The sequence below is a fragment of the Hypanus sabinus genome, chromosome 9, assembly GCF_030144855.1.
Source record: "Hypanus sabinus isolate sHypSab1 chromosome 9, sHypSab1.hap1, whole genome shotgun sequence".
In the NCBI taxonomy this organism is placed as follows: domain Eukaryota; kingdom Metazoa; phylum Chordata; class Chondrichthyes; order Myliobatiformes; family Dasyatidae; genus Hypanus; species Hypanus sabinus.
In genome coordinates, this window is record NC_082714.1 from 22,903,202 (window position 1) to 22,930,565 (window position 27,364).

Here is a 27,364-nt window from a genome sequence, read left to right on the forward strand (position 1 = left end):
AAGAAAGGATGAATGGGCTAGGAGATTTTTCTCTGCAGTAATGGAGGATGAATGGTAACTCGATAGAAATATATAAGATTATGAAAGGCACAAACAGAGGCGACAGCCATGATCTTTTTCCCAGGGCAGCAATGCCCAACACCAGAGAACACCCAGAGAAGGAAAGTTCAAGGAGGGTATCAGAGGTAGGTTTTTACAGAGTGGAGGGTGCCTGGAATGCATTACTGGGGTGGTGGTACAGGCTAATACAATAGGGACATTTAAGACACTCTTAGATAGGCACATAACTGTAGATATAAGGTTATGTGCTGTGTAGGAGGGAAGGGCTAGAATAATCAGATTAGGGATTATGAATTAACTATAAAGACTAACAATAAGGATTATTGCTAGATTAAGGCATTGGTAAGACTGCACTTGGAGTATTCTAAGCAATTTTGGGCCCCTTATCTAAGGAAAGACATGCTGGCATTGGAGAGAGTCCAGAAGTTCATGAGAATGACTCCAGGAATGAAAAGGAGCATTTGATGGCTCTGAGCCTGTACTCACTGGAGCTTAGAAGAACGAGGGACGGATCTCATTGAAACCTATCAAATATTGAAAGGCCTATTTAAAGGGGATGTGGAGAGGATGTGTCCTATAGTGGGTGAGTCTTGGACCAGCGGGCACAACCTCATGTTAGAAGGATATTCATTTAGAACAGAGATGAAGAATTTTTTTAGCTAGAGAGTGGTGAAATTGTGGAATTCATCATCAATGACAGCTATGGAGGCCAAGTCACTGGGTGCAGTTAACGCAGAGGTTGATTGGTTCTGATTAGTAATGGCATCAAAGGTTTAGGGGAGAAGGCAGGAGAATGGAGTTGAGAGGGATAATAAATCAGGCAAGATGGAATGGTGCAGCAGACTTGATGGGCCAAATAGACTAATTCTGCTCCAATATCTTATGATTATGAAGTAGGTTTATATTAGTCAGCTATGATAGAACAGTGTCTGTTTGATTGGATTGGTACAGTGTATAGTGTTGACGGCACACTAAAAGTTCAGTGTCTTCTTGATTATGCACTTTGATGAGAGCTCCCTCCCTATTCTCAGAACCAACCCCAGGAACTCATTGTCCAAAACTTCCCCACAGTTGCAGTTGTTGTCTACAGGATCCAATGCAGCAAGCCCTTAATTGTATTTAAAATTTTCTGAATCTGTGTGAACAGGAACATCAAAGTTTCCTTCAGTCATTTGCAGTTCTGAGTTGGATATTTACTGATATTACTTTATTACTGTCGGGGTATTATTTTGGAATGTTTTCGTTTGTTCCGCTCGGAGTAAATAGATGAACTATAAATGGCCTAACCATGACCAGCCATATCGAAAAGAAAATTTAAAATGGCTTCCTCATCTGAGTGATATTATTATGTTTACTTAGACTTACAACTGAAGTGTGTAGATTCACCATTTGCTGCCTCACCTGCTAATACACCAGCCAAGTACAGCAGTCCGATGCGCATGATCCCATGGACCATCTCAAGTGGCACTCCAATCATCAACTGCAAAAATGCATTGAACCCCAGCTGTTCCAACCTGTGACAATTACAAAGCCTGTATTAGAGTCAAACTCTAATATTAGAACATAGTAACTATTAGCATTCAATGAGCTCAAATCCCAGTTTCATTTAATTCTTATAAAAGCCTAATGTTTCTCTACATGTTATATTTTTATAGTCTGTTGTGGCAGAATTAAAATATTCAGCAGATAAATTCTCAAGACTACTCTTCCACCAAAAGAAATCAAATAACAATGCAGGCAATTATTCTCACAAGTACGACCAAATAAAATGTTATAAAACAATAGCTTTGCCATTAAATATTTAAGCAACTAATTTGAAAATGTTGTCAGATTTCTAGTTGATCAGTTTGATTGGTAGATTGAGGGATATGTTCTATATGCAGTACAATTAAGTTGCAAAAAGCCAATATACTTTCAAATATTCAGGGAGTCACACTAACTATTTTACAATATGTCCAATAGCTTAAAATCAAGACCTCAAGTTATTTTTCTCAGAAATTTGATAGAAATTCAAACTGATAATGGCTTAGCAAGGGTAGCCGTGTATCTGTGACATTGGTGAATATCTAACAATGTATCTCTTTAATCAATGAAAATTAAGGACTGACAAATAATTAGAGAAAGGTAGAAAAGGACAGTGAATTAAAATGGATGAATTTGATGCCAAATCAGATGGAGAAAGTAAAATATAGGGAAGAAAGTTTGTATTAAAACTGAGAAAATTGAGAGAAGTTTAAAGAAAAATGTAAAGAAACAAATATTTGACAGTTTAATAGATCCTAAAAAATACATTAAAATAATCACTTTCAGACAACAGACAACAGACAATTATCATGACATTGAAAGGGTACCTACCCTAGTATTTATAAAGAACTTTTGTGACCAATTTAATGGATAATTTACATCCAAACTTTATGCATGATCACCAACTAGTTAGGCATAAGATGTTACTTAAGTGAAGGTAATGTGGAGCTGTGCAAATTCAACAACAACATACTGACTCATGATTTGCTGGATTATCTCTTCCTTGCTACAGACTGCTGTTTGATTTACAGATTAATAATGAAACTTGTTTGAATTTTATTAATTGTTCAACAAACTTTGCCCCAACATATTTAATCAAATCTATGAAGGAAGAGTTACTCTTGATATAAAAGGATGTGGTCAAACAATGGAAAACTTTCAAAGAGAAGATAATGAGAACATGAACAAAGTATTCCCACTGGAAGAGAAGCTGAATTTTGTTGGATCAATGTCCAATGGGTGTCGTTCAAGATTGAATTGTGCATGGCTTCCAAGTGTTGAATAGTCAAACTGTCGACCATCCATCCCAGACATGAAAAGTGGTGCCTTTACTGAAATTATAGTACAATTGTACCCACTACTAATCATTGAGAAGAGTCCAGGTGAAAAATCAGAATTGTCATTTGTTTTTACTTTTTTTAGGCTGAGGAGCCCAAACACTTGTTTGTACCCCATCCAGACCGGTTGCCTTAGAAATGTCTTTCTCCTTTCTGAAATATGGTTTTCTCTTTCCACTATTAACAAAGGCCATGACTGCATTTTCCCACAGCTTTGGTATCATCCCCTCTCCTCTGGGACAAAACAAGAACAAAGTCTGCCTCATTCTCACTTTCCACCCATATAGACCTTTCCTATAAATCTTTTTCTGCAATTTCTTCCGTATTTAAAGAGATCCTGCCATCAGACACATCAGAGCACTGCCTCTGTGTTCACAATGTGGTCTCCTCTACTTTGGAGAAACCAAACACAGATCAGGTGTTCAGTTGTGGAGCATCTGCACTCAGTCTGTAGCGAATTTCCTGAGCTTGTCTTTACCAGCCACTTTAATTCTCCATCATGCACTCACTCTGACCTGTCTGTCTGTATTGTTACACCGAGACCCAATGCAAGCTTGCGAAATCGCACCTCATTTTCCCTCTGGGCCCGTTGCAACCTTCTGGGTTCAATATTAGATACAACAACTTTAGATAATATGACTTCTCTCTATTTCAGTCATAGAATAATAAAGCACACAGGAGCAGGCCTAAAATGTCAACAGTGAGCATGATTCCAATCTAAACGCTAAATGCTACACTACCCTGGACAACAGACAACTCTACTACAGCTCAGAGCATCAGAGTTCACTCCCAGCTTCCTCTGTAAGGAATTTGTCCATTCTCCCCGTGGAAGGCAAGGATTTCCTTTAAGTGCTCTAGTTTCCTCTCACTGTCCAAAGACCTACCAGTTAGTAGGTTAATTGCTCATTGTAAATTATCCCATGATTAGGCTAGAATTAAATTGGAGTTGCTGGCGGGCCAGCTCGAAGAACCAGAAGGGCCTATTCTGAACTCTCTCTCTCTAAATAAGTTAATCTCATCTGCTTAATCACGGTCCTTATCCCTCTAATCACTGCCTGCTCATGTATCTATTAAATGTTCCTATCATATCTAATTCTACCACTTCCTCTGGCAGTGCAATCCAATTCCTTATCACTCTGGATAAAGAACTTGCCTTGCAAATCTTCTTTATTATTTCCCCCTCATCTTAAACCTATGCCACCGAGTATTTCTCATTCCTTTCTCCATCCTGTGAAAAAGACACTGTGGGACAAAAATCATCCATCTGTTATATTGGCTCAGCTTGTTTGTGCATGTTTTTTTTTTTCTTGCTCCCCCCTCAGCCTTCCTGTTCTTCATGTCACAATTACTACATCTTTTGTCTATGTTCTCACTCTCTAACTGCCCCCACAAATTCATTAAGCAGACAACCTTGAACAATCACCCAATTTTATCCTTTCAGACATCTCTTCCTCCAATTTCCCTGTAGCTTAATATGTTTCCTTGTATTTGCCAATTTGAAGAAGGATCTTCAACCCTTCACATAGATATGGCCTGACCTGATGAATATTTCTACCCTCTCCTGTGGTTATTTTAGATTTCCAGAATTTGGAGGATTGTTTTTGACTTTTCACCTTTTTGTACCTTTCTATCTCTCTCATTACTATGTAGTGTTTGGATGGAGGCTATAAGCTTATAATTATTCTCAATTTTCTCCTGCAGTGCTAAAAACAAGATTCCACTGTCATTACCTACTGGTTCAGATGGTGCTGAACTGTGATGTCCTTGAGACCTTGACTCAAACTTAATTGTCTTTTAGGTTCATAGGGATGATTTGGGGGCAGTCGGGGTACTTAGAGGACAGGTTATGATTTAGGGAGGGGGTGAGGGAGAGTTTGAGGTCAGAAGCTGTAAATGAAGGATTGGGGCAGGAGCCTATGGTCTGGATCAAGGTCGGAGTGCTTAGCGGTCGAAGCAATCCCCATGACTGTGCTCAGCAGACTCTGTGGACAAGGCTCTAAGCAGAGGCCAATTGGCCAATCAGAGATTGTACGCCAAATAAGACATAGCCTGCTCAGGTTCACCGACTGAGTAAAAAAGGCAGCGATTCATGGCAGTTTGATGCCTTGAGCAGTGCCTAATCAGAACAAACTAAAGTAAGGCAGGGGCAAGCAGAGTGACCATTATGCATGATGTTCCGACAGAATGGGTCCGAGGTGAAGGAAATCAACTGGGCCCTTAAGAGGGCTGACAGAAAAAACAGGAAACCTAACAACAAGGAGGAGCCCTTTGCTACTGCCTGTCTTCCCTATACTTCCAAGGTTTCTGGAAGGATCGCCAGGATCTGAAGAAATACCGGATTAATACCATCCACAAACCCATAAGGAATCTCAAGTCACAGCTTATGCGTTCCAAAGTTGACCTGGGACTCAGGTCAGCTGGGTTTTAGAGAGCAGCATGTATTGGGAAGACAGAATACATGGTGAAAACCCAAATCAAGGAGCACAGGATGTGCATCCATTTGGGGTGCCCACAGAAATCAGTGGTAGCAGAACACTGCATTCCCAATAGCCATAGGATTGACTTCAACAGCACAAAACTACTGTGCCACACCAATGGCTTTTGGGACCATCTGGTAAAGGAAACCATTGAAATAAAACTAGAGGAAAAGAATTTTAATAAGGACAAAGGTGTCGCTCTAAGTTAGAACTGGAATTCAATTGTAAACAAGGTGTGAGAGCAGAAACCTGATTGGATGAGGACTAACCAATCAGGAGGAATAGAGTACCACCGGACTAGATGTGTCCAGGCATCACCCCGAAGAAGTTGGCAGAGTTTGTAATCGAAACATCGGGTACGATCAATACCCAAACCCAGTGGGAAGCCCAAGAAGAATTTATTTGTCATGTGTGCTGGGAAAGCACTAGATCCTTTTTCAGAGTGGCTATTGTTGGAGTAGTTAGAGTTAGAGTGGCGGTTTGAGGCTTTAGCTCTTCAAGGATTCAGTCAGAGAAGGCAGAAAAACTGTAGGTAGAGTTTTTTTTCTCCCTCACAGTTTATTGTTTTTTCTTCTTTATATTTGCTCAGTTCGAACAGCAGAGATGCCAGGCATCACAAGGGAAGTGAGAAGGCAGAGACTTCTGGTGTCCCCAACAACTACACCTGAGAGAAGGTGTAGCTAGCACATGGCGTTAAGGAGATGGAGCTGGAACTGGATGAACTCCGGATCATTCGCGAGGCTGAGGTGTGATAGATAGGACATATAGAAAGGTAGTTACACCAAGCTGCAGGTCACAGGAAAATGGGTGACAGTCAAGAAAGGGAAAGGGGTAAAACAGTTAGTGCAGAGTATCCTGTGGCCAAATCATTCAACAACAGGTATACCACTTTGGACACTGTTGGGAGTGGCAGTGGGGGTGACCTAGCATAGCAAAGTCATGGCAGTCAGGTCTTTGGCACTGAGTCTGGCTCTGTGACTCGGGAGGGGGGGGGGGGTCGTTGATGCAAGCTGTAGTGATAAGGGATTCATTAGTTAGGGGAACAAAAAGTTGGTCTGTGGGTGGGAATGAGATTCCCGAACGTTATGTCGCCTCCTGGGTGCCAGGGTCTGGAACATTGGATTGAGTCCTCAGCATTCTTAAATGGGAAGGTGAACAGCCAGAGGTCATGGCCCATTGTAGGTACCAATGACATAGGTGAGAAAAGTGAAGAGCTTCTGTAAAAATGTGCTTAGGTGCTAGGTGCTAAGTTAAAGGGCAGGACCTCCTCAGGATTGCTAACAGTGCCATGTGCTAATGAGGCTAGTAGAAGGAAGACTATATAGTTTAACACATGGCTAAGGAGTTGGTGTAGGAGGGAAAGCATCAGATTTTTGGATCATTGGGCTCTCCTCCAGGGAAGGTGGGACCTGCACAGAAAAGATGGTTTGCATCTGAATTGGAAGAGGACTAATATCCTAGCAGAAAGATCTGCTAGTGCTGTTGGGGGGGGGGGGCACGTATTGGAACCAAAGTGCCAGAACAGATAGCGAAAAGGTTTTGGAGACAGATATCATTAAGACTTCACACAAAGTCAGCAATCAAAAGGTTGAGCATGGTGCAATTAATGTCCTGAGCTGCACATACTTCAAAGCAAGAAGTATCATAGAAGAGACAGATGAGCTCAGGACATGGATAACACCTGGAATTATGATATTGTAGCCATTAGAGAGACTTGATTGTAGGAGGGGCAGGACTGGCAGCTTAATATTCCCAGGTTCCAATGTTTTTGACACAACAGAGCAGGAGGGATTAAAGGACGAGGGGGGGCATTACCAGTCACAGAAAATATCATGGAAGTGTTCCATCAGGAAAGACTGGAGAACTCGTCTAGTGAGGCTATATGGGTGGAACTGAGTAATAAGAAAGGTATGGCCATGCTAATGGGGCTATATTAAAGATCACCCAACAGTCCAAGGGATTTAGAGGAACAAATCTATAGAGAGATCACAGACCGTTGCAAGAAACTTAAAGTTGTTATAGCAGATGTTATAAACTTTCCACATATTAACAGGGACTCCCATACTGTAAAAGGACTAGATGGGATAGAGTTGTCAAATCTGTTCAGGAAAGTTTCCTTAATCAGAACGTAGAAGTCCCAATGAGAGTGTGTGATACTTGACCTACTATAAGGGAACTAGACAGGGCAGGTGATAGAAGTATGTGTAGGGGAACACTTTGCCATTGGTTTCAATCTAAAATTGCCAAAAAGATAGATCTGGTCCATGGGTTGAAATTCTAAATTGAGAAAGGTCAATTTTGATAGTATCAGAAAGGATGTGGCAAGTGTGGATTGGAACAGGCTGTTCTCTGGCAAAGGTGTACTTGGTAAATATGAGGTCTTCAAAAGTGAAATTTTGATAGTACCAAGCTTGTATTTCCCTGTCAGAATAAAAGGTAAATATAATAGGTGTAGGGAAACCTTGGTTTTCAAGAAAAATTGAAGCCCTGGTTAATAAAAAACAAGGAGGTGCATTGCAGGTAGGAACAAATGAGGTGCTTAACGAGTATAAGAAATCCTGGCGAACAATTAATAAAGAAATCAGGGCTAAAAGAAGACATGAGGTTGCCTTAGCAGACAAGGTGAAGGAGAATCCTAAGGGATCCTATAGATATGTTAAGAACAAAAGGATTTCAAAGGACAAAATTGGTCCTCTGGAAGATCAGAATGGTAATCCATGTGTGGAGCCAGGAGAGATGGGAGAGATCTTAAATGAAATGTTTGCGTCTGTATTTACTCAGGAGATGGTCAAAGAGTCTATAAAAGTGAGGCAAAATGGCATCAGCTTCAGAACCCTACAGAAATTACAGAGGAGGAGGTGTTTGCTGTCTTGAGGCAAGTTAGGGTGGATAAGTCCCCAGAGCCTGAAAAGGTGTCCTGCGGACCCTTTGGGAGACACATGCAAAAATTGTGGGGGCCCTAGCAGACATTTAAGTCATCTTTAGTGACAGGAGAGGTACCAGAGAATAAGACGATAGTTAATGTTGTTCCACTGCTTAAGAAAGGCTCTAAAAGTACACCAGAAAATTATAGGCTGATGAGCCTGACATCAGTAGTGGGAAAGTTATTGGAGGGCATTCTAAGGGACCGAAGATGAGAATTCTGATAGACACGGACTGATTAAGGATAGTCCCTAATGCAATAGACTATATGACATAGGAGCACAATCAGCCCATCGAGTCTGCTCCACCATTTCATCATGGCTGATCCAGGATCCCACTTAACCCCATGCACCTGCCTTCTCACCATATCCTTTGATGCCCTGACCAATCAGAAAACTATCAACTTCCACTTTAAATATACCCACGGACATGGCCTCCACCAGTCTATGGCAGAACATTCCACAGATGTGGTGAACTACATATACCTGTCTGGACACGCCATCCCCCCACCCCCCACTGACTGCTCCTGTGGCTCCTCCCACAGACCCCTGCATAAAGGCGATTAGAGGCACTGCTCCTCCCTCAGTTGCCAGGATGTGGTATGATGGTCTCTTGCTGCTGATAGTGCTCTCTCTTCCGGATAATAAAAGTCTATCTCTCGCCTCACGTCTCCGAGAGTTATTGATGGTGAATCAACAGATTCACTACTCTCTGGCTAAAAAAAAAATTCCTCCTTACCTGTTCTAAAAGGTCGCCCCTCAATTTTGAGGCTGTGCTCTCTATTTCTGGATACCCCCACCAGAGGAAATATCCTCCCCACCTTATCTAGTCCTTTCAACATTTGGTAGGTTTCAATGAGATCCCCCTGCATTCTTCTAAATTCCAGTGATACAGGCCCAAAGCTGCCAAATAGTCCTCACATGTTAACCCTTTCATTCCCAAAATCATCCTCGTGAACCTCCTCTGGACTCTCCCCAATGACAAGCTTTCTGAGATATGGGGCCCAAAACTGTTGACAACACTCCAAGTGCAGCCTGACTAGTGTCGTACAAAGGCTCAGCATTACCTCCTTGCTTTTATTCTTTATTCCCCTTGAAATAAATGCCAACATTGCATTTGCCTTCTTTACCACAGACTCAGCCTGTAAACTTACCTTCTGGGAGACTTGCACAAGGACTCTTAAGTTTCTCTGCACTTCTGATGTTTGAACCTTCTCCCCATTTAGATAAAAGTCTGCACTATTGTTTGTTTGATCAAAATGCATTTCCCAACACTGGATTCCATCTGCCAAAAGTTGTGGTCCCTGAGGAACACCACTAATCACTGGCAGCCAAAGAGAAAAGGCCCCTTTTATTCCCACTCACTGCTTCCTGTCTGTCAGCCATTCCACTATCCATGCCAGTAAGTTTTCTGTAACACCATAGGATTTTATCTTGTTAAGCAGCCTCATGTGTGGCACTTTATCAATGCCTTCTAAAAATCTAAGTAATTGACATCCATTGCCTCTTCTTTGTCCACCCTAGTGGCTACTTCCTCGAAGAACCCTAACAGATTTGTCAGGCAACATTTCTTTTCACAGGAACCATGCTGACTTTGAGTTATTTTATCATTAGTCTCCAAGGACCCTGAAACCTCATCCTTACTAATGGACTCCAACTCTTTCCCAGCTACTGAGGTTAGGGCAACACTTTGCCAACCACTGAGGCTAGTCAGCATGGCTTAGTGCATGGTAGGTCATGTCCAACCAAAGTTATAGAGCTTTTTGAGGAAGCTACAAGGAAAGTCGATGAAGGCAAGTGAGTAGATGTTGTCTACATGAATTATCAAGGCATTTGACAGGGTCCCACATGAGAGGTTGGTCAAAAAGGTCCAGTCGCTCAGCATTCAAGATGAGGTAGTAAATTGGATTAGACATTGGTTTTGTGGGAAAAGCCTGAGATGGTGGCCTCAGTGCTGCAGGGATCGGTGCTGGGTCTATTGTTGTTTGTCATCTATATCAACAATCTGGATGACAATGTGGTTAACTGGATCAGCAAATTTATGGATGACACCAGGATTGGGGGTGGATTGAACAGCAAGGATGGCTCTCATGGCTTGCAATGAGATCTGCATCAGCTGGGAAAATGGGCTGAAAAATGGTAGATTGAACTTAATGCAGACAAGTGTGAGATGTTATACTTTGGTAAGACCAACAAGGGTAGGTCTTACACAGTGATGGTAGGGCACAGAGGAGTGTGGTGGAACAAAGGGATCTGGGAATAAAGGTCCATAACTCATTGAAAATGGCATCCCAGGCACATTGGCCTCCATAAATCCAAGTATTAAGTACAGGAGATGGGATAATATGTTGAAGTTGTATACATCATTGATGAGGCATAATTTGGAGTATTATGTGCAGTTTTGGTCACCTACCAACAGGAAAGATGTAAGTAAGGTTGAAAGAGTACAGAAAATTTTTCAACAATGTTGCCGGGACTGGAGGACTTGAGTAAATAAGGAAAGATCGTGCAGGTTAGGACTTCTTTCCATGAAATGTAGAAGATTGAGGGGAAGTTTGATTGAAGGATACAAAATTCTGAGGGGTATAGATAGGGTAAATGCAGACAGGCTTTTTCCATTGAGATTGAGTGGGACATGAGTTAAGTGTGAAAGATGAACAGTTTAATGGAAACATGAGGGGAAGCTTCTTCACTCAGAGGATTGTGAGTGTATGGAATGAGCTGCCAGTGCAAGTGGAGCATGCAAGCTAAACTTCAATGTTTAATGCTAGTACTGGAATATATAGTGACACTTGTGGGCTGCCCCCAGCACAGCCTTGACTTGCATTGGTTGTTAACACAAACAACATATTTCACTGTATGTTTCAATATACATGTGTTAAATAAATTAATCTGAATCTCATTACTGTGGATTTCAATTCTTAAAGCCAAAAATGGGCTTCTCTCTTCATTGATAGGTGAACACTATTTCAGGCTTAAGTGGGAGGGCACCTCAAAGGAGAAGTCAAGAATTAATACCACTAATTAGGGTTGGTATGAACTATCCGTTTAAGATTTCAGGAAAGTATTTTCTAGATTATTTCTTTGATTCACTGAGGAAATCACAATGTTCCTATGTTAATGGAGGATGTCTACAGCAGGAGGCAGTAGGAATTACTTTAATATGGATGGAACATAAAGTTTTCTGCTTACCATATTTTTTTTGAATGTCTGTAAAGTGCTATTCATTAAGTGCTTAATCTTTGACAATTTATGTTCCGTAATTTATAAGCAGAAAACACAAGGAGAAAGTAACTCTGAGATATGTCAGGTATATGTTTGATAACTTTGAAGATTAAGTACAAATTTAGAATACAATTATCCTTTTAGGATATGTGCTGAGTCTATTCCTTGGTTGAGCATACATAGTTAATGCAAAGCATCCCTTCACATGAGTCAATGACATTGATTTACTATGAAGTGCTGAAACAGCTTTTTGCCTTTGGTTGCAATCAAATTGCCTGCTATTTTGATTTAACACAGGGAACAAAACAATGAGCTTAAATTTATTAAACCTTTCACAGCAATTTCAGGACTGTCATGCTATTTTATCCTGTAAAGTGAAGGTGCTCAGCCACTAATATTGTATGAAATATCTGCATTTCCTCCAGGAAAGCAGGTGATCAGCAAACATGACCTCAAACTGTTAGCCTCAAAAAAGATCAAGGTAAATATTTTCCTTTAATGGAGATGAGAAGTGTCTCAAAATCAAACAACTACAACTTTAAATTCTCAAACTTTTCCCAAAAGTTTATTAATTCTATCTAGTTGATAGTTCTTATGTTTATCAGGTATATGGAATAGCACAAATTCTTTTCTAGCCCTTTCCCTGTTCTACCTATTCCCTCCCAGCTTCATACAGTTGTCCCTCAGTATCCGCAGGGGACTGGATCCAGGACCCCCCTCCCCCCATGGATACCAAAATCCACGGATGCTCAAGTCCCTTATATAAAATGGTGTAGTATTTGCATATAACCTACGCATATCCTCCCGTATACCTTAAATCATCTCTAGATTACTTATAATACCTAATACAATGTAAATAGTTGTTATACAGTATTGTTTAGGGAATAATGATAAGAAAAGAAGTCTGTACATGTTCAGTACAGACACAACCATTGTAGCTATTCTGGGAACACTAATGCTGCCTCGGAATCAGCCGATACCGATTCTCCCGTGATCTTTGAGGCTGTAGCGCTTTACGTAGCTAGCCAGCCATCCCTTACTAGCCTTAAACTCCTGAACAATGCTCAAACAACGAGTGCTGGAGAGAGACTGAGGATCTGTGAAATGGCGGGAGGCTACAACAAGGTATGCCTACACATCACTTCATTCGCGTGGATTCAGCATAATGCTCGGAGCACAGCAAATTCAAGTTTTGCTTTTTAGAACTTTCTGGAATTTTTTTTCGATTATTTCCAATGCGCGGTTGGTTGAATCCACGGATACAGACTGTACTTCATACCCCCTTTCCCACCCACCCACCCACACACAACTGGTCTCATCTCCCACCTGCTTCGTCCCCTCCCCCATACCACCTTATTCTGGCTTTTGCCCCTTCCTTTCCACTTTTGATAAAGGATTTGAGCCCAAAACGGCAATTGTTTATTCCCCTTCATAACGCTGCCTGGATTTCTCTAGCATTTTGTGTGTATTACACAAATGCAAAATCTTCTACTGATAAACAGTCGGGTGGAATTCAGGTATCCAATCATTAACATTGGAGTGAACTGCAAATGGCCACTTCCAGGACCCAGCAAAATTCAAGCTTGCACTTTTAGTCCACAAAGGAACTAGGGAAAAAATAACTTTAAAAGCTAATTCACCAGTCCTTACTTGTTTCAGGCTGCTGCTAGAAATAGGTTTGCCTTTGCAGGGAATTACTATTACTTTGCTATTCCAGCCTCATTAAAGTGTCAAATCAGGGCCAGAGAGCATTGTCTTCATATGTGGAGAAGCAGATGATTTTGGACACTTGTCCTTGTTGATTCCAATTTAAAACTGGCTTAAAGACACATCAGCAGCGGGTAGGGGCAGGCAAGTTCATGTTTGGTTTGTAAAATTAAAAAATTAAGAAATTAAATCCCAAGTACTTTTGTATAAGATATTCTTGTTTACATTGAGGGGTAAATAACTAGTCCTGCCATTTTGCAGAGACCAATATGGCAGAAGTACTCTTTAAGGAATTTGGGCACAACAGCCAACAGAAATTAAAAATCTGGTGTTACATGGGAACTTCTGTTTTATATTTTATCAGCAATAAAGAACATAATTTCTTCATAAAATTCCTGGTTAACAGTATGCATTTGTAAAATGGACTAAACAAAGTATGTGACTTTCTGTGCACAAGGTAATTGTTTCAAAACAAGAAATCAAGGTATGTTTGAAAGTATTTCTTTCCTGAGAACAAATATAGGTTTCCACTGGTGTTAATAACACTGATACATTGTGAAGTTGTTTCAGCCCAGCTACTAGCAGTAGAAGGATTTTCAATTACAAACTGTCAAAGATGTAATCAATCATTGCTTGAACGTTAAAGTAACACACAGGATGCTATTGAGTATGAGGAATTCCATACCGTGTCTTAGAGAAAGGTCTCGGTCTGAAATGTTGACTGTTTATTCATTTCCATGGATGCTGCCTGACCTGCTGAGTTCCTTCAGTATTTTATGAGTGTTTCCATACATATCGAACCTATTGGGGATTTCACCCTCAAGTACTTTACCTCACATGCACAAAAGTTTCTTTCTCATTTGTGTCATCCTTTCCTCACTAGTAGAAGGATTCTACATTTAATTCGTATTAAAGCTCTGAGTGTGTTTTCAAACAATTACCTAGTGCATGAAAAGCCACAGATAATAATACATTGACTATTAAATTAACTCTGCAGATTGAACTGCATGCTGGCATGGCATCCTGCATAAAGAAAGTATTTATTTATTATAGCAAATATTATATATCTGAAGGGATATTTGTGTTCACTGTTCATCAATAAATTCCAGCTGGGTTTTATAACAAGATTATAAAAGATCTGAGTGTGAATATGCCTTTATACAGAAGAATAACTTAGAAACGCTATTTCATAGCACAAAGTTTACATGTGCTATAAAGTATCTTCTGAAAGCTAATCTTGATGTGTAATTAGGGACCTACAGTGCTTCGTTGAGTCCATAATTACCTTTCAGTATCCTTCCTATTCTGTACTCTTTAATGTCAGTGGTATCCAAGGACCAGGAATTCATGCCATATTGGGAACTAAGTGCTTTCTGGTGATTAAAATAGGGTAGAGGTGCTTCTACGGTGCACCATTTTGTTTAGAGAAGCACATTCCTTATATTTGAAGATGCATGAGAAAATTAATAAAATGACATCACGGGACGGAGGGGGTTAATTGACTGATGAGTTGTATTTTTCACTAAGTTAGGGCAATAGATAAAATTAAACAAAATGGGATAACAGAGCAGGAAATGCTTTAATGAATAAAAATCTAGACAACTAACTATTTGATTAATACTTCTAAAATAAATGAGTAAACAAAAAACTCTATTTTATAAAATAAACCAGATTAATGGAATCTGGAAGCAGAACATCAGGAATCTGATGGTAAATTTTAGCTGGTGTGAGGTAAGGCAGGAGGTCACAGTCAAGTTAAATGTACATCTGTGACCTGTGATAATTACAGGATGCTTCTTGTGCCTGGAACAACCATAAGTGCAGGAAGTGTCATCAGCCAGGGGAGTCTGAATCCATGTTTCTGAAAGTAGATCAGAAGCTGATTTTGCCACAGTGATGCTCATCTGGACCAATAATGATATAGGCAATTTTGGACAGATATAAAGAGATTAAGAAGCAGGACTTTGAGAGTATTACGGAGGCTAAGTGCTTGTGATTACAGGAATAGAAGAGAACCTGCTGGAGAAGGAGCTTAAGAGTCCTGGTTTCAGTGATCAGCACAAGCTGGATAAGTTACATTTCAACATACCTTGATTCAACACCTTCATGGGGTTGAAGTATTTACTAATGCTTTGGAAAGTACTTGATCTAATCGGTAAAGGAAATGGATAAAGGGATGCAGCTTTAGAAAGAAATGACAATGTTTAAAAAATAGACTTGAGAGGAAACAGAACTCCTGAATCCCAAACGATAAATGACATATGGCTGAGATGAAAGTGAAATTTACATTATACGTGTGTAGACCTGATAAGGATGAAAAATAAAATTGGTGAGTGGGAAAGATAAGAAACAAAGGAAAATTTCTAAGGATGGTAGAAAAGGAGACTAGGGATTGGAGTGATAATGTGCTATGTGATCATGGACAGAGTTCAGAAACAATACAGATATTATTACATTAATGAACATATTTTGCAAAGGGAAGAATATTGAGGAACAACTTTTCAGGGATATTACAGAAAAATACAAGAACTGAAGAGTAATACATTTCTATAAAATCTGGATATCAATAAAATAAGTAGCAAAGAGGGCAAGGTTTTTCCAAGAAAAACAAACTGCTGAAAAACTCAGCAGGACTGGTAGCATTTGTATACAGAGTAAAACAAACGTTAATATTTCAGCTCAATGATCTTTCATCAGTACTTGGAAAAGTTATAACTACAACACATTTTGAGTTTCAGAGGAAAGAATGGCAACGAAGTGTGTGATAGTGTGGAGACCAGGAGAAACTGAATGATGCAAAGGGGAATGGTGCTGACTGAGAGAGAATGTGAAAGCTTGTTAATGGAACCAATCTGTCTGGAAGATACGTAAACATTAAAAAGATGAATGAAGAGCAAGGGTAGAAATAAACATGCTAGAACTATGTGGGACAAAGATTGCAGCTGGTAGAAACCTGAAATAATAGGGAATAACAGGTTAGCAGCACTTACAGAGAGATAAATCTTGAGTTAATGTTACAGGTTGATGAATTTTCTTCATTAATGGATAGCAATGAGATTATTGAATTCATAGTCAAATCCTGATGGTTGTAATATGCCTAGTTGGAGGATGAATTACTGTTCCTCAAGTTTAAATTGGGTTTAATTGGAACAGTGGAATACGCCAAAGACAGAGTATTCATGGTGGGAGAGAGATGGAGAATTAAAATGACAGACTAAGTTGTAGACAAAGAGAAGCTGCTCTGCAAAGCAGTCAACCAACTTGTATTTAGTTTCCCTAGTGTAGAGCGAACACCTCATGAACATTGAATATAATGCAAGAAATTGGATACAACAGTATCCTGAAAGAATATTTGCATCAGAGGGTGACATGAGAAGGGGAATGGATGTTACTGGTAATGGAAGAGTACACTAGGGGTTGCAAAGTGATTGCTGAAAGAAGGGGAGGGAAATTGTGTCTGGTGGTAGCAATAACATTGAAAGTGGCAGGAGACTGAATGTAAAGGGAAAAGTTGTTAAAATCTTACTCTGGATTCTATTTTCCACACTTTTGTGCTCGAAGTAGGGAGAGGTGGTCAAAGTAGAAGTATGAGAAATGAAGGAGTTTGTTCAGAACTTTCTTGATTAGGTAGTTTCTGACCCAAAGAGGGCATTACTGAATTTGAAGTAGGAAATGACATAGCACTGAGGAGTTACTTAGGGAATGATGATCATGGCATTGTAAATTTTAGACTACCTTTGTAAACAAATAAGAAATAATCCATAATACATGATTTAAATGGGAGTAGGTGCTTGTTTGAAAATATTTTTCTGATGATTGGAAAATCAGCTGTATTAAACTGCAACAAACATGAGTCTTTCAAGTGATGAGGCCCATGTATCGTCTAGGTACATTAATGGCAATAAAAAGGAGAGGTCTGTGCATAATGAACTGGAAAATAAGTGAGAAAGCCTGTAAAGTTTAACAAATTTTAACTCATCTATTATCTCAAAAAACTCAATTTTTACTGTAACATCAGTAGCACCGTTTTCCAAAAAAATCTCTATTGTACCTTGTACTGCTGTTCAGGTTTGTTCCATAATTTCCAGTACCCATGCCTCCTCCTGCTGTTATTATTCTTACAGCTAGTTATGACTTTTGGATTCTCTTTTATCTTTGCTATCAAGTCTGTTCTCACAATCTCTCCCCACAGCTCTGATGTCCGCATTTACTACTGCTCTGCTATTTCTGTATTCTGTTTGGTTCTCACTTGCATTCTCAACCTGACATCTGCCGTACTTCACTGTTTCCTGCTTCATCATATTTGCTTTCTCATTCATCATCCAAGAAGCTGTTTTTTGTTAGCTTAGCTTTCCCTCTTGTAAGAATATATCTGGATATTGCATGAATAATCATCCTTTTAAAAGATAGCTTATGTATTATGTATATTGTTCCCCAATCAATGATTCAATTTATCCTGCTAAATGTGTGTTAATCTTAAATAAACTCTTTCTCATTTAAGTATTGTGACAATAGACTTTTCCTTATCTCTTTCCATAGTCAATCAAACGCTTTAGTGTAGTGGTCGCCAACCCATCGATCGTGATAGACTAGTCGATCTTTGAGACTTTCCCAGTAGATCACGAAAAAGAAACGAAGAAAAAAAAACACAAATACTGTTGAGAGATTGTTTCTGGGTTACGGGGTTTAGTTCCATTCTTTCTGTCCAGTGCACATGCATGTAGCTCCCCCCGCACTACACAGTGTAATTCAGTGGTCCCCAACCACTGGGCTGCAAGGAAACGATACGAGTCAGCTGCACCTTTCCTCATTCCCTGTCACACCCACTGTTGAACTTGAACCCACGGGAGGTCATCAGTCGCCTAAACGCAGTGACACCCTCACGCCAGGGATCACCAGTTGGCCTGGATGGCTGGCGGGAAGTGCCGTTGCTACTGGCCTGGAGTGCTGCCTCTAAACCTGTTTAACACACTGAATGGTCGTGGGGAATCCAGTACTAAAAGGCGACCTAATTCGGGCTCAGCATTTCATAAGTATCAGAGCAGCTACCTTGCTGCAATCCACTGAAACAAACTTTTGTCGGCTGATAGATCCTACAAGGTGGGGGGGTGGGCGTGCGCCCCGTTGCACTCCTCACTCGATCGCTTGCTCTGTCCGGACTGCGACTGCCGCAGCCCCAGCATGGGGACATCCAGCCCTGACCTTATCCTCTCACCAGACCCACGACCAACTGCACCTGGCCAAGGCGTCTGGCGGTGGGTGGGTGGGAGGCTGGAGCTCGGACCCAGAGGCTGTCTAATGAGGCAATGAAGCCCTCAAAACTGCTTCGGTACCCTGAGTCCAAGCACCCCGCACTTAAAGACAAACCCATTGAGTCTTTTCAGTGGAAAAAACGTGAACAGCGTGAGACAGAAGCTAAGTGCCAAGAGCCGCTAAAACTAAATTGCGGAATAGACTGAACATAAGGAACCTGCTTCGAGTATCGCTGTATTCCGGTCATGTTTAACACCCCCCCCCCATCGGCCAGTCCACAAGAATATTGTCAATATTAAACCGGTCTGTGGTGCAAAAAAAGGGTGGGTACCTCTGGTGTTTATACATTATTTCTACTTCTGGGCTGCAGGGTTTTAGTTCCGGTTTTTTCTACCCTGGTGTGCATGCGTGTAACTGATCTGGAGTCGATCTTGCCTTTTACTAAGGCCGAGGTAGGGGATCTTGGGCTTAAAAAGGTTGGTAACCACTACTTTAATGCAATGGTCATTGTTACCGAAATGTCCCTAATATCCCAAATCCACACATCATTCCCATTTTATTGTCTTGACACAGAAAATGCAGGCTACACACACAAAATGCTGGAGGGACTCAGTAGGTCAAGCAACATCCGTGGAAATGAATAAACAGTTGACAATTCAGTCAAGATCATTCTTCAGGACTGACACAGGCTAGTCAGTTTAACCTTGACAGTGTGAAAGCAGCCAGAAACAACAATCCTATGCAAAATTAATAGTCATTTGAACAAGTGTGGATCAACAAAGGGAAGCAAGCACAAATTTGTTACAGACAACTTGTATTTTCATGAAGTAACAACAATGGTTGGTGATGAGCTTCCACAGACACTTGTCATATTACCTTTATTCTGTTTCTGAAGTTTGGGAATGAAGGAGGTGTGACAGTGTAGATATAACATTAACTTAGGGTCATAAGATAAAAACTAAAGATGACTGAAGATAGTTTTTAATGGTGTTTTTGGAGATTGGTACCTCAACAATTGATTTTTTGGTACAGATTAATGTCTTGAACTTCAGACAATTTGTAAATTATACAAAATTTGGACATTTACTAAACAGTGAGAAACAGTGATACAGTTCTGGTAGAATATATAGATAAAAATTTAGTATACAAAGTGCAAATCTTGAACATTCATAAATTATTGAAAGCAGCAGAAGCAGTTGAAATATTGTTAAGATCTTATATGGGACCCTGACTATGTAAGTAAAAGCACCAAAAAAAATAGAAGTTTATTGAATTAGTTAATTTACAGTTGTGCTGATGACCAATCCTGGCCATTATAGTTATGGAAGCAAGTGAATGGCAAAAGAAGATCTATGAGAATGGTTGCAAGACGATGGATGATGGATATTTGGATTCCTAGAAAAAGCATGAATTATTCTCCTTGGAGAAGGAAGATTATGAAGAAATTTGATGCGTGTTTTAAAATCACAACAGGTTTACACAGTAAATAAATTAAAAATTTAAAAATTTAAAAATGAGACAAAAATACTTAGTGATTGGCAAAAAAAAACAAAAGGAGAGGCACAGAAAATCTATTGCATGCAGCTATCAGTCTTGAATTGCACCACATCATAGTCTGGTGGAAACAGATTCAATCATGGATTTACAGAGAAATAACAATGAACGGGAAATAAGTGGGTCGCTCTTTCTAAAATAATAAGAATGGGCTTGTAAAATTGTTATAGCTCTTTTTTTGACTCTTAAGCTTTTGAATACAATTTACTAACCCACCCTTCTACATTTTCTTCCAGGCCATTTAATGATATATCATAAACAGCAGAAATTCTTTGTGGAGTACTACTAGTTATGGACCTCCAGGCAGAATAAGTCCCATAATACCCATTGTCTTTCATGGGCAATTTATTAAGGCAATTCTGAATCCAAATGGGTAATTCACCATGAATCCCATGCATCTTAATCTTCTGGATGATCCTTCCTGTGGGACCTCAACAAAACACTTACTAAAATCCACGTAAACAACATCCATGGCTCTACCGTTCTTCAACAATCACCTTAAGTCACCTCCTCAAAAAAAAAATCAATATTGATAGAGATTATCTCCCTTAACTTCAATTAAAATGAAAATGGGCATTCTTCTATCAGTCACTAAAGTAATATCAGTGTTCAAAGTTAGTATCTAGATAGTCTCTTGCTTGTTAGTTTCTAGTGGCTCCCCTAGATTTTCTGGTGTTTTAGTGTATTGTATAATATTTTTGATTGTAAACATACATTCATATGGCTAGAAACATAATGAAGGTATTCTCTCAAAAGCTTGGAACAAAATCTATCCAACCTACCCTGCATGCATAAACATATAGGTGAAGAATCTCCAGACGTGAGCTCGATGTCCAGGATGATACACCAAAGGACTCTTTATGTAGTCTGGATGGTAGGTCTGCAGAACCCACTTGTTTAGCATGGCCCCATAGCAGATAAATATAATAATCTGGAAAAGAAATATTATTCACATGTTTTCTCAACTCAGAAGGTCTCTATAAATCAAACCCCATATCTATAAAATCATAAAAGGGATATGACAAATTGGCAAAAATCAAATCCCCTGTATAAAAGGTAAATCTAAATAAAAGTAAATGAAATAATTTGCAGTTTCATTAACTTTTTAAAATTCTTTCCGAATTACCTCATGTATTGCATTTTCCTTTGTGCTCTATTCCAGCTTTCAGAGTTATAAACTCAACCATGTTGACCTTGATGCCCAGCAAGTTAGTCCCACCTGTCACATTTGGCCCATATCCCTCTTAACCCCTCCTTTGCAAGCACACACCAAATGTCTTTTAAATGTTTACTTCTTTGCCAGGAAGGAAAGGAAGTAGTCTACACAGTCCAACCCCCCGACCCCCAACAATCCTGTTCATGGACTCAGTTAATAACTACCGGCACACTTAGAGTAAAATAAATGCTTTAACTAAATTCCTTTCTCAAGCTGTACTGACACAAACATGAGCCTATTTATTGTTCATTGATGCATGTTGTGCATTAATTGTCACATGCCATGTACAAAACAGAAGGGATAATTTTGATTTTGGGCAACATTGAACATGTCTTTCCTTTCAATGGAAATAAAAATGAAGGCAATTGTACAATATGCGGCAGATGAACCATTAAACACGGTGCACTATCATTCAAAAACAAATTAATCTTTCTGAAAGCCCCTTCAAAACAAATTATGTGTTATAAAGTACTTTGAGAATTTCTGGGGTTGCAATCAAACGCTTTGTAAAATCAACATTTTTCTGTTATCACATTGCTACAGAATTTTATTGCCATTCACTTTCACTGACAATGCGAAAACAAATGCAAACTTGAGACTTCCATGTTCATACAAATTGAGAAGGAAATACCAAAGCTGCTGTCAGTAAATCTATCTCCATTCATATGTTGTGCTGTTTTGAAGAGGTTTCCATCATAATTAAATCAACTGAGTTGTTATGTTCAGATATTTATGAATTCATCCTATGTTGATGCGTGAGTTTATAATGGAAACATAATCCATAATTATTCCATGGTCTAAACAAAAATGACTGTACATAGGTCATAAATCCTCAGATAAAAGTATCTAAACATAATGAATCAAAGATAATGTATAATATGCTGGTTCATCATTTTTCTTAATCATATTCATGTATTCTAGTCTTCAGTGTTCTGTAATATTTGTGTTTGTTCACTGAATGAGAATTTTTAAGATGTGTATTTCTGTTTAGCCTGCTTAACAATGTCAGAGCTGTGGTATGTGAGGAATGCCGGACTGAAAGAGGTATCAAAAATAGGTAAATCCACAAGTAGGTAAATTTTGGGCAGCTCTCTTCATAGTCAGCAGTGAGTATATGAGGAAAATATGTCAAATGGTCCTAATCTACTAGAAATTAATTAGTTAGCAAATAACTTCAATAAACTGTTAATGTATTTCAATTCTTGTGTTCCAATTCCAATATATAGGTCTTGATTTAATATAGCCTGTAGACTGAAAACTCCCATGTTAATTGATATTTTAATAACAAAATAATGTTTTCAATATAGTATAAACAGGATTTCATATAATAAATATAGCCATTCTGGATTGTAGGCAAAAGAATTTTCATTCTAAATGAATACTGATTTAAGTTGAATAAATGTTATCCTTGGTTATGCATCTTGGACTCTCTTTGAGTGCCATTCCCTCAACATATCAATATTAAAATGAATCTCAGTCATTAAACCAGAAATGAGAAAATACAGTTATTTTTCTTACCATTTTAGAGTGATTTTAATAAAGTCTGCAACATAAAAGCAAGATTAAGTGATGAAATTTCATTTCAGTTTTAAAAGTTTCTTCATTATTATTTTATAATTTATTATATTTGGAATACTTAGGTATATTTTTTCCTGAGGAATTTACTACCTATTTAAGTCAAGTCAAATCAAGTCAAGTCACTTTTATTGTCATTTCGACCATAACTGCTGGTACAGTACATAGTAAAAATGAGACAACGTTTTTCAGGACCATGGTGTTACGTGACACAGTACAAAACTAGACTGAACTACGTAAAAAAACAACACAGAGAGACTACAGACCTACACAGGACTGCGTAAAGTGAACAAAAACAGTGCGGGCATTGCAATAAATAATAAGCAAGACAATAGGGCAAGGTGTCAGTCCGGGCTTCAGGTATTGAAGAGTCTGATAGCTTGGGGGTTAGAAACTGTTACATAGTCTGGTCGTGAGAGCCCGAATGCTTCGGAGCCTTTTCCCAGACGGCAGGAGGGAGAAGAGTTTGTATGAGGGGTGTGTGGGGTCCTTCATAATGCTGTTTGCTTTGCGGATGCAGCGTGTAGTGTAAATGTCCGTGATGTCGGGAAGAGAGACCCCGATGATTTTCTCAGCTGACCTCACTATCTGCTGCAGGGTCTTGCGATCCGAGATGGTGCAATTTCCGAACCAGGCAGTGATGCAACTGCTCAGGATGCTCTCAATACAACCCCTGTAAAATGTGATGGGGGGGGGGGGAGATGGATTTTCCTCAGCCTTCGCAGAAAGTAGAGGTGCTGCTGGGCTTTCTTTGCTATGAAGCTGGTGTTAAGGGACCAGGTGAGATTCTCCGCCAGGTGAACTCCAGGAAATTTGGTGGTCTTAACAATCTCTAACCGAAGAGCCGTCGATGTTCAGTGGGGAATGGATGCTCTGTGCCCTCCTGAAGTCAACAACCATCTCTTTTGTTTTGTTCACATTAAGAGACAGGTTGTTGGCTCTGCACCAGTCGGTTAGCCGCTGCACCTCCTCTCTGTAAGCTGACTCATTGTTCTTGCTGATGAGACCCACCACTGTCATGTCATCAACAAACTTGATGGTGTGGTTCAAGCTGTGTGTGCTGCACAGTCGTGGGTGAGCAGAGTGAACAGCAGTGGACTGAGTACACAGCCCTGAGGGGCCCCCGTGCTCAGTGTGATGGTGTTGGAGATGCTGCTTCCGATCCGAACTGACTGAGGTCTCCCAGTCAGGAAGTCTAGGATCCAGTTGCAGAGGGAGGTGTTCAGGCCCAGTAGGCTCAGCTTTCCAATCAGTTTCTGAGGGATGATTGTGTTCAATGCTGAATTGAAGTCTATGAACAGCATCTGAATGTATGTGTCTTTTTTGTCCAGGTGGGTTAGGGCCAGGTGGAGGGTGGTGGCAATGGCGTCATCTGTTGAGTGGATGGGACGGTACACAATCTGCAGGTGGTCCAGTGAGGGGGGGCAGCAGGGTCTTGATGTGCCTCATGACGAGCGTCTTGAAACACTTCATGATGATCTTTAGGAGATAAGTTCACTAGGGAATATTCTGGCATCAATCATATTTCAATTACTTTATCCTTTGATGTGCACACAGTATTCAATGTTTGCAGAGTTGTCAAGTTGGACAATATTTCAGTTTATAGATAAGAAACAGAAATATTTCCAAATATGTAAAGTAAAAGGATTATTCAAACTTACATGATATTTTTGTAATGTTAATCCTGCACAAATAATAAAAATTTCATTACTAAAAATCTGGAATAACACCTTCCAATTTTTTCTTATTTCCTTTCTGCCCTCCACCGCAAAAACACTAAATCTGCATTAGCCCATGCACACTTCATCCAAATTTCTTTGCAATAATCTGATCATTTGAACTGGGAAAAGTTACTGTAAGGTAAGTAGCTACTTCTTGTATAAAAGAAATTCCTGTGCTTTCAACACTCTGTCATACTTGACAGATTGTCAGCTATTAACCAAGTTATAAATTTTCTCATGCTCTCTGTGAAGAAGAGGAATCTTCCAGGATTTTACAATGACTTGAACATGAGAGACTTCAAATGATTATCAATAGCTTGATTACTCATATACAAATGCGGGCTTCAATATGGATTTTGGAATTGTATGTGAAATGATAGCAAAAGATAAAGGGGTTGAGACTGGCCTTGACTTGTAGAGAATCAGCAGCTTATTTCCTCATGCTACCCAGATAACTAATTTCATTCCCAATCCATTTTATATTTTGAACACTGATGGTATTTTTCTTTTACCTTTTTAAACAGAATAGCAAGATTTTAGGAACTTATGTAAATGCCCTTTTAGGGTTAAATTCTGCTATTTGCTGTTATCAATATTGAGTTTAATCACGACCTGGTATAGAAACACAAATGCCGTGATGAAGACGTCAACAAAAAGTGGTGGACACAATCCAGTCCATCAGAGGAAAAGCTCTTAACACCATTGAGCACATCTACAAGGAGCGCTGCCCCAAGAAAGCAGCATCCATCATCAAGGACCTCTACCTTTCAGCCCATGCTCTCTTCTCGTTACTACCATCGGGAAGGAGGTACAGGAGCCGCAAATCCCACACCACCACGTTCAGAAAAAGTTATTACCCTTCAACTATCAAGCTCATGCTCACCTCAAATCTGAACTGATTCCACAATTTATTCACTCACTTTCAAGGACCCTATGGCTCATGCTCTCAGTACTTCTTATTTACTTATTTTATATTTTTTATTTGCACAATTTGTCTACTTTTGCAGATTGATTGCTTGCTCTTCTTTGTGTGTAGTTTTTCATTGATTGTATTGTCTTTTGTTCTACTGTGAATGCCCACAAGAAAATGAATCTCCAGGTAAAATATAATGACATATACATACTCTGATAATAAATTTACTTTGAATTTTTAACTTAAAAAGGGTGTGTGAACAGAGACAGAAACAATGTTTTGTCAGATCTGTACTCAACCTGATATTCACCTGAATGATAGTGAGGACTGTCATGAAGAGAGGTGGTGGGCAGCCTCGATACTGGCTGTAGTACCAGCGCCTATCCACTTCACACGGCAGGATCTCATACGCTACGTGCCTCACCAAACGCTTGTAGAAAGTTAGTCCGGGTTCATCGAGCAAGAATTCACGTGGCAGGTTCCTGTGTCCATTGGATATCGCTCTTCGGAAACTGCTTGAGCGCTTGCTGCTCATCTGCAACAAGAGATGAAGGGGGCCTGTGAAAATAGCGAACACAAAATCACAAAGAAACATCAGAAAAATCGGCACCAGACTGACGTGCAGGCACTCATGCACACATCAAAGTGACGCAAGCATACACTTACCAGCTTGACACAGATACACAAGTCAGAGTTAATCCACACAACAGACGAACACAAATATCAGACAGAAGCAAACATGTGCAGCCTGATACAGTTACATGAACACCAAGGAACAATCCAAGGGAGCATTCCAAATCAATATGGGTACAACATGCATACGTATATACTCTCTCTCTTACACAGACACACACACACACTTGACTGATCTGTGCATGCTCCACCAATCAGAGTCATTTGCATGTGTTGGATTTTTTTTAAATCTCATCTTCCAGGCCCCACACTTGGACTGACACTCATATACTCCAAACCAATACAGCAAATGCTTTCTCAGTGGGATTTTTCTAGACTGGTCTGAAATAACTTTAAATAAATCATTGAATTTTCCACAGTGCCAAATATATTAAAATCAACAAGCAGGCAAAAGGTATTGTTTCATGATAGTTTCAAGAAATTAAAGTGCTAATCAAAATTGCCCAATTCCAGTCACATCCCTTACTCTAAAAGTCAATGTTTTCCTCATACCTACTCCAAATTGAGTAAAGACTCATGTGTTAATATAAACTATATGAAATATTAATCGAGCTCTTAATAGCATGACTAATTTTGCAAATAATAAATTTCTACCAATTTGGTAATATTTGAAGAAATGTAATTTCCCAATGATCCAGAAAAAATGCAGAGGAAATCATTCTGAATGTAATGACATACTGCTGATAAAACTTCACAATTTTTTTGTACTGGGATCCAGAAATCTTTGGTATGCGTTAGGTTAATTTACAGTCAGCCCTCCTTTTCTGGGGCAGGGCTTTTCACATGCTCCATTATTCTCACTTTATCCTTTAAAATTGTTCCTATTGTTAACTGACTGTACCCTAACGCTTTTCCAATGACTGACGGTGTTTCACCTCTTTCCGATCGCCTAATTATTTCCACTTTATTTTCAATCATGATTGTTTTCCGTCAACGGAACAGAAACAGCAGCAGCCGCGGGCAGCGGGTCTGAGCTCCCCCAGGTCCTAAAGTCCACCCGCACTGAGACAGGTTAAATAAAGGACTTGAGCATCTGTGTTTTTTCGTATCCACAGGGTGGGGGGGGGGGGTCCCAGAACCAATTCCCGCGGATAAGGAGGGCTGACTGTACTCATGGACAGTACAAATAACCTCTGAATAATGGTGGCAATACCTTGGTCACTGATTCATGACTGAAACTAGCCAAAT

At 39.7% G+C, this 27,364-nt stretch overlaps 1 protein-coding gene across 1 annotated transcript in view; it reads right to left on the bottom strand.

The window, feature by feature from the left end:
- Positions 1–27,364, bottom strand: part of rhbdl1 (rhomboid, veinlet-like 1 (Drosophila)) — a 303,125-nt gene that overhangs the window by 49,916 nt on the left and 225,845 nt on the right. The window contains exons 4-6 of the mRNA XM_059978638.1: positions 25,794–26,018; positions 20,841–20,989; positions 1,462–1,574 (exon numbers count right to left, since the gene is read on the bottom strand). Coding sequence (XP_059834621.1) covers positions 1,462–1,574; positions 20,841–20,989; positions 25,794–26,018 — 487 coding nt within the window. The remainder of the gene's footprint in view (positions 1–1,461; positions 1,575–20,840; positions 20,990–25,793; positions 26,019–27,364) is intronic.